The sequence below is a fragment of the Chinchilla lanigera genome, unplaced genomic scaffold (assembly GCF_000276665.1).
Source record: "Chinchilla lanigera isolate Chin_1 unplaced genomic scaffold, ChiLan1.0 scaffold00012, whole genome shotgun sequence".
Classification (NCBI taxonomy): Eukaryota; Metazoa; Chordata; class Mammalia; order Rodentia; family Chinchillidae; genus Chinchilla; species Chinchilla lanigera.
In genome coordinates this window covers 942,130-950,588 of record NW_004955413.1, presented here as the reverse complement: position 1 = coordinate 950,588, position 8,459 = coordinate 942,130, and the positions used below count along the sequence as shown (strand labels likewise).

Here is an 8,459-nt window from a genome sequence, read left to right as displayed (position 1 = left end):
CCCCTGGACTCTGAAAAATCGTCACCTAATAAACAGAACCTCACATTGAGAGCGGTGCACTAAGGGATATTAGAATGGAAAAACCATGCTTCAAAAATTAGGAACGTGTTTCCCAGGAAAGACATATGATGAGGGGCTGGGGATTTAGCTCGGCAGCAAAAGCACCTGCCTGGCATGCGCAAGGTTGTGAGTTCAGTTCCCAGTACTGGAGAAAAACCAAAAAAATTAAAAAATTAAAAAAAATAAAGACATATGATGAATGTGGTCAGAAGCAGCAACTTCCTTCCTCTTTTCTGATCACTGCCCTGGGGCCTCCAGCAGAATCTCTTCAATGTTCATGCTGCAGATTTCACTGCTCTCACCAGCTTAAAGGGAACATGTGGCTTTTGACAGCTCTTCTCCTTTGGGGTAAGTTGAACTCTGGCAAGTGGCTAGAAAGATACAAACTCCAGTAATGAATTACGATTTTTTTGTTTGTTTTCCTTTGATATATTACACTAGAAATCATGAGCATTGAGACAACGGTTTCTGGGCTTTGATGATTGGGTTTTTGGTATTTACTATATCAAAAGGATATAAAGGGGAATCCTGAGTTGGTATAACATATGAAGATCTCATATTAAAATAAAACCTCATTGGGGCTAGGGGTGTAGCTCTGGTGGTTGAGCACTTGCTTAGAATGTGCCAGTCCCTGGGTTTGAGCCTCAATACTGGATAAAATCAATGACCATCAGTTCAGTTGATACTTGATTTTGAGAAAGAGGGATAGAGAGGCTCTCAAGAGGCCTAAAGTATTCCCTCAGAGTCTGTATCATTCTCTGTTCCCAATTCGCCTTTTGTCGTTATCTCCCACTGACAAACTGATATCTCTATTCTCTGCTCTCTTGCAGTTCCAGTTGGTGGGCAAGTGGGTGAGTGACTTCCAGCCCAATTTCTCTTACACCACTTTTCGACTTCCAAAGGATGAGGGTCATTAACCTGAAGAAGAGAGTTTCGGAAGAGGATAGACAGGAGAAAGATTTGTAAATTGTGTGAAAACCTTCCATATTCAGAATGTGATTTTTACAAAACTCTGATCTTTAAATTTTCTTAAGTTTCCTAAGTGTTTCTATATGAGTCCTGACTGCTGAACTCTGTATATACAAGAACAGCACCCCCCCTCAAAAAAAAAAAAAAAAGAACAGGGATGATCCAGAACTGCAGAAGAAGCTCTGCTGGGTTTCCCAACATCCCCCAGACTAGTCCTCTTTACAGGAAAGCTGAGTTCTTTTTGTCTCTGCAGAGAGAGCCAGGAACAGAGTGAAGTCTTCAAAGGGAAGCATTTCAGATGCAGAAGGCAGTGAAGTTCTGTGCTTTACCCTTAGACATAGTGCGGCATCAAAGAGAGGGAAACTGGCTCTAGTCAGTTGTCCTACCCTAAAATGTGCCTTATTCCTTACCCCAGGGAGAACTAAGTCAGTAACACAATATTCCTCATCAGGAACCCAATATTCCCAATTCCCAGATTAAGATTCAATAACATGAACAAAGCTCTCTGTAGCTCTCTGCCTTTAGGCTCACTTTTGTAGGTTCCCACTTGCCTATTTATTCAAATTAATCTAAATATGCATTTTTTTCTTTGTGCTTTCCACAAAACCTTATTAATCACTCAGAGCCCTTCCTTGTATTCTATTTGTTGTTATTTGTTTGTTTCTTGTTTTTATTTCTGTTTCTATACCCAAGAGGACTCCACAAAGGCAGTTATCACCTTGCAGCCTCCATGGGTCAATGTGTTCCGAGAAGAAAATGTTGCCTTGTGGTGTGAGGGGCCTCACCTGCCTGGGAACAACTCCGTGCACTGGCTCCTCAATGGCACAACCCTTCAGACCTCAACTCCCAGGCACAGCATCGTTGCAGCAAGTTTCAGTGACAGCGGTGAATACATGTGCCAAACAGGGCTCTCAGCACAGAGTGACCCTGTACAACTAGAAATCCATGCAGGTGAATATGGCATGGCTAGAAATTGCAAAGTCTTCCTTTGTGTGAATGCCAGATGTGTGTGTTTGTGTGTGTGTGCATACAATTCTCAGCTCTAACTGCCTACTAGCTGAAATTAAGTCAATATACTCAAAACATTAAGACCCACCCCATCTGCCCCCTCATGAGTAGAGTAACTGGAGAAGAACTCAGACATGAGGATTTTATCATTATTCAAAATTTATGCCAGGATATAGTAAATAATAATTCAGACAAATGTGTAATGATGTACAATGAAATCTCCTTACCATCCTATAACCCTAGTCCTGCAAGTGACTTTGCACAAAATTAAAACTATTAGTATATTAGCTTTCAAAAAAAATCTGTGGTTGATAGAATACAGATGCATCTTACATCTTTTATCATGTAAAAAGTTCTCTTTATATTAATAGAGATTTCTTTTTAAGTGTTTGCTGTATGACCATGCCACAATTAACTTAACCATTCTGCCTGTTAGTAAATGTCTAAGGTGTTCCCATACTTCTACTTTTAAAAGCAATACTGCCATACACATATTATACCCATAGTCTGTACAGTCCTAATAATATTCTACACATGGAACCATGTGCGACCTTAATAAATAAAAACAGAAAAACAAATTCACCACCCTCTTACATCTGTAAGTCATTTCTATTTGTCAAGACATGGAGACACAATATTCTTAGGGCAAAATATCTTTTGTTTTGTCTTGTTTTGTTTTTTGGACCAGGAATTGAACTCACAACCTCACACTTGCCAGGCAGGCACTCCGCCGCTGAGCTATATCCCCGGTCTGGCAAAATGTTTTATTATCAGGACAATACACCCAAATTATTTAGCCAGTTAAAAGCAAAGAGCTCATATTTCTTTGTAAATGCTAATATGAAAGGTATTATATGATGGAGGCAAAATTGCATTTATGCAGACTCTGTTGCTTTTAGAGGAAATGTGATTTAGTCAAGGAAACATTGCAAACGTCTGGGGAAGGCTAGGTGTTCTTCATACTCCTTAGGTTTTGAAAATAAGTTCTTCGGATGGAAAGATAAGGGAAAGGTGAGGGCAGCTAACACAACTCTTCCAATAAGAGGTGTTTATTTTGGGCAGAAGTGCTCCATGGGTCAAATGACAAAAAAATGGCCTACAGCTGAGAAGAGCCTACTTTTTTTTCTTTGTATAAAGTATGACTTACATACAACAAATGCACACCTCAGTGAATTTTCACCATATGAACAGCACTTAGGTCAAGAAACAGAATATTTCCAGGACCCCAGAAACTTCTAATCAGTTTCCAGTCACCATCCCCAACACTGACTTCAAACACCCTAAGTTCCCATCTATTTTTGAATGTCATACAACGACTACAGCAGGGTACAGGAGGTGCTCCTTTGAGTCTAGCTTCTTTCTCTCAACATTATAGCTGCAATATTCATACATGTTGCAAAATTGAAGTTAATCACTTTCATTACTCATAATAGTACATATTTTCTCGTTCTACTGATGAACTTAGGTTGGTTCCAGTTTGGGCCTCTTACAAATAGTACTACTGTGATCATTTTTTGACATGTTCTTTTGTTATAGGGAAGTAATTCCCAAAGTGTTAGATGTGTTCAGGTTGTGCCTTAAGATGCCAAAGAATGGAGTTGAGGACAAAGGAGGTTAAGAGCAGGAAATGTTTTATTAAGAAGAAGCCCCCAAGAGGCAGGAGGGGACCCAAATGTGGGTTGCTGCTAAGGCTCTTTGCCTAGGGGGTTTTTATACAGTAAATTACTTCGCAGTTTATCTTGAGTAAATCTTCAACCTATAGGATTACAAGGAGAGTTACTTAATTAATATTGATTTAGTAGGACAATAAAGTACAGTTCATGCCTGTAATCCTAGCACTTGAGAGACTGAGGCAGGAGGATTGTCTCAAGTTTGAGGCCAGCCTAAAACCAAAAAAAAGAAAAGAAGAAATGGAAAACAAAGTATGTAGCAAGGATACATAGCACAGAGAACAAAGCATTTCTGGAAGAGGTAGGAGTGAGGATCAGAGTGCTCTGGTCATCTATCTACATGTTTGCTATGTTGCTTAGGCTTATTGGACCAAACAGTGCCAGTTACAACTGTAAGCTGCTATTCATCTCTGGGGAGGCTTGCAGGCCTAGCCATCATGTCTCTATTTTGGGGCCTAGTTTCCATCAACTCAACCCTTAACTATTAGTCTGGTTTATCTCATCTCTGTTTTGATTCTATCTTGGGCCTGCTCTTTTCTTAACAGCCTATCAACCTCTATCTGATTTAGCTATCTATAATATTTCTCCTCTGAAGAGCTATCTCCAACTGTCATTAGGGGAAATGAATGAAGACCGCTCAGGATTTTTTGTTGTTGGTGGTGAAAGGGGTTGTGATTTTGATTGGCAGTCAGAGACACTGCTCAGGTGTCCTATCTAAAGGCCCTCTATAGACATCAGACATGGTGGGGAGGGGCAGGTGGATACCTTTAAGCCTAGAGAAGATGAAACCAAGCAGACAGTTAAGCACATAGGACCCAAAGAAGATTAAGAGAACAATCACCACTATTGTCAGCAAAAACTTTTATCAATAGAGCCAGTAATGGCTTTTTATATAGAGGATATAGAAAGAGTCCAAGGGCCCTCTAGACTGGACATAGCATTAACTTGTTTGAGTCACAGTTTTTATAATTGCACAAGTTTAGCCTTGTGTTTTTCTTAAAATGTCTAAGGCTGTCCAATTTTGTAGGACAACCTGCCTCATTAATTTGAATGTTATGGTTATGGTGTCATTTAAGGCCCTGTGGGTATAATTAATGTCTCTATATGGTGCATGACATCTTTTAATCCCAGGGAAGGAACAAAGGTAGCCAGATGATCATACCAGTGAAATATATTTTGAGATCACTGGTGTTGAAGATAGGGTAAGTCAGTGTTTTTAACTCATCTGTTTTGTAACCAGGCATACCTTAAAGAATATCTCCCTATTTGTCTTGGAGGTAACCAAAAGATGCCATTGGGAGTACACTATCTAATTTTATCTGCAATGTTATTATATGTGTATACTGATCATGTGGTCTCTCTCATATATTCAATAATATTGGGCCAATGTGAGTAAGAGTGATTTTTGTGTTCTCAACATAAGGGGACCTTTTGACCAAGGCGTCTTGCAATGGGAGTCAACTATATATAGTCATCCCACATCTGGAAGTATCTCTACTGATATCTGTTGTTATTAGGTCTAATAATAGGCCTTGTGACTTTATACTGAGTTAAGAAGGGCTCCACTAGTGCCTGTAGTAGACCTCAGTGGCATTGTTGGAAAAGCATGATTATGACCTGGGTCATGAAGGGTAAAGTGTTTAGGCCATGTAGTCACCTGGTAATGGTGAGCTGTTTTATGAATTAACAAGATTTTTTGTGACTGAACAATACAGTCTTGTAGTTTGTCTCAATCCTCTCCTAGGAAAGGAGATATCTACCAAGGAAGTCCTGAGGTATTTGACAAGAGAAGTAGGCCACCAACCCAGCAGGATTTTTTTTTATGATTTTGTATATTTTTATTTTTGAGCCCATATTAAAAAGAAATTTGATTTTTACCTTTTTGTTGTTGTTGCTGTTGTTTTCTCCAAAGATTCATTCCACACAAGGAGAGGGGCTCAGTCTTTTTTGGAAGCTGCTTTCCTGATGGTGGTCAGCATGTTGCTCAGCTCCTTGCATTTTCCCTTGGTGTGGAATGTGTGTCCCTACCCTTTTCTTGATGAACATGAGGGCCCATTTGTGCTTGGAGACCTTCAGTAGCTCCATGATGCCCACACCTCCTGGATATGTCCCGCAGGGGCATGATGTGGTTGGTGAGGCACCTTTGGTGGCAGCTGTGCCTTCAGTTTGCTCACATTCTTGGTCACCTTGTGGCCATTGTTGAGGCTTACAGCCCTGGGGTAGTGCAGAACCATGGCTGCTGCTCTTCAGTGGCTGCTTGATTTTCCCTTTTTAGGCTGTATAAGAATAACTATGAGGAAAGCAAAGAATAACATTTTAGACTATTTATCTAGAGGAGTGATTTTTTTTAAACAAGAACTTTAAATTTTTTTACTGGCTCACAGGAAGATTTAGATGGCAAATCACATGCTTAGTGTCAACATTGGGTCCCAGGGCTTAACTCCAGTATGATGTATCTGCAAGTGGAGACCAGCTATTTTGACAGCTGAGGGAGTTGACAGGATCTCAGTGTATGGTACTTTTCAAGTTGGCCCTAGGGAAGGAGATTACCAAGGAAAGACTTTTCCAGTGCCTTGCCCCTGGAGACCTTATAACCTATATCTGCTAGAAAATTCAGCAGGGCTAGTGCTCTGGCTGAAGAGCTCCTCTGAGGGGGTAGGTAACAGTATATCATCTATATATTGCAGGACTGTGACTTGAGAGAATTTGAAACAGGCCAAATCATGGGAAAGCACTTGTCCAGAAAAGTGAGCACTGGCTCTGAACCCTTGAGACAGTACAGTCCAACTCAGTTAAGAAGCTTGGTCATGACCAGTTTTAAAGGCAGAAAGAAACTAGCAGTCAAGATGTAGCAGAGTGCAGAAAAAGGCCTCTTTTAGATACAAAACTGAAAGCCAATAGCTTTAGGATCTAAGAAAGAAGAATATACGGGTTGGGCACCACTGGCCAGATGGACACTACTGCTTCACTTATCAGTCTAAGATCTTGTACCAATTTCTACTCTCTGTTGGGTTTTTGAACTCCCAGGATCAGAATATTATAAGGGGCTAATGTAAGGGGCTAGTGTAAGCAAACTTTGTGCTCTTAAATTGTCAGTTATGGGTAACAGCCCTTTCTTAGCTGCTGGCCTTAGCCAGTATTATCTTTGATGCAGAAAAGTAGTAGGGTCTTTAGGACATATTTGTACTGGAGTGGCTCTTATTGCTCTACTTTGTTTTGAGTTTCCCATACTTATGATCAACCTCAGTTTTTATTAGGGGGAGGCAGAGCACTTGGTTTGGATGTATATACACTGTGGCATTTAAACAGGATGTGTCTTCCAGGAGGGGAACAGGACTCTCAGGCATAATCAGTAAGAAAAGGGTGAAAATGAACCTATTCCAGCTACAGCAGGTTGACAGAAAATATCAGACCACCTCTTTTTACCGTTATGGTGACTTGAAGAGGGAGCCAGGGTTAAAAGAACAGAGATACTGGCGCTTGTGACTAGCAAGAGGCTAATTTCTTTTTTTCTTTTCCTACTGTTATGAGTATCTGGGGTTCTTCAGCAGAAATGGCAGTCTGGACAGAGGGAAGTGGCAGCAAGTGTCCTGGGATCCTCTAGTTTTGTCTAACCAGCCTGTGACATGGGTCTTTTTCCTGGAACTTTGTCTCTAAGGGCAGTTCAGCTTTTCATCTTCACTGCAGACAAGGCACGGTTTGGGGGGCTTTATGTTATGGTGGTTCCTGTCAGAGTCCCTTAAAATTTTATAGCCAGTTTCCCACAGCTGTAACAAGTGGATGTGGATGGAGGGTTGTCCTTGAAATCCCAGGAATCAGACTCTTGGTTGGCTTTTCCTAGGGCTGCAACTGAGGCAGCTGCTTCTTCTTTTCCTTCTTCCTTGGTCTCCTTCCAATCTGGGTTGTAAAAGACTCAGCTGGCAATTTTTACCAGAATAATAAGAAAGCAAGGCTGGGCAGACTAGGTGATCAATTTATCTGAAATGATACTTTGTCCATCCACTGACTGATGAGACAGGGAGGTATATTAAATCAGTGCCTCCTGTAGCCATTTGAGAAAAACCAAGGGATTTTCTGGTTGAGAGTTGACAGTTGAGAGTAATTTAGAGGCTCAGATTTAGTTTTCCTCAGGCCCTCAATCTGTCACGTAGAATTGGGCTATTGGAGACCTGGTACCCACCTGAGATCCTAGAGACATTTGTTGTTCTCCTGGCTATAAATCCTCTGGTCTTTTGTAGTGAACCAGATGTAGCTCATCCCCAAAAGCTATAGCAGCCTGTAATGCTGTTTGATTTTTACTATGGGTCAGGGTCTGATTTAAAATCAACATCTTTTCCGGTCAATTTATAAGTTTGGATGACTCCTCTAAAGCCTTTAAAATTCCCAAATCCTGTTTAATTTGTTTGAGCTCGCTAAGGGAAATGACACATGTATATGCATAGAAGCAAATTTACTCTCAGCTTTTTGTGAAGGATACAATTCTTGCTGGGCTTTAGTTCAGTTAGGTAAACAAAGACATAACCAGTAGAAGCTTTAAATGAGAGTGACTTAGGAGCTTCAGCTTCAGGAAGGGGAGAGAAGCCTCAGACTCAGCAATGTTAGACACAACATATCTTTTGGATAAAGGTACCCAGTTATCTTTTGGTCTAAATTACATTTTATTTTTGGGGGGGGGGACCGGAAATCGAACTCGCTTGTGCTTGCCAGGCAGACACTTGTGCCACTGAGCTATATCCCCGGCCCAGCCCGCTT

The 8,459-nt window shown here is 40.8% G+C and overlaps 1 protein-coding gene across 1 annotated transcript in view; it reads left to right on the top strand.

Annotated features, from left to right (window-relative positions):
- Positions 1-310: 310 nt before the first annotated feature.
- LOC102024543 (high affinity immunoglobulin gamma Fc receptor I-like) overlaps positions 311-8,459 on the top strand; it is a 25,746-nt gene continuing 17,597 nt past the window's right edge. Inside the window, 3 exon segments of the mRNA XM_005378716.2 lie at positions 311-408; positions 891-911; positions 1,723-1,980. Of these exon segments, the coding sequence (XP_005378773.1) occupies positions 378-408; positions 891-911; positions 1,723-1,980 (310 nt within the window). The 5' untranslated portion in view covers positions 311-377.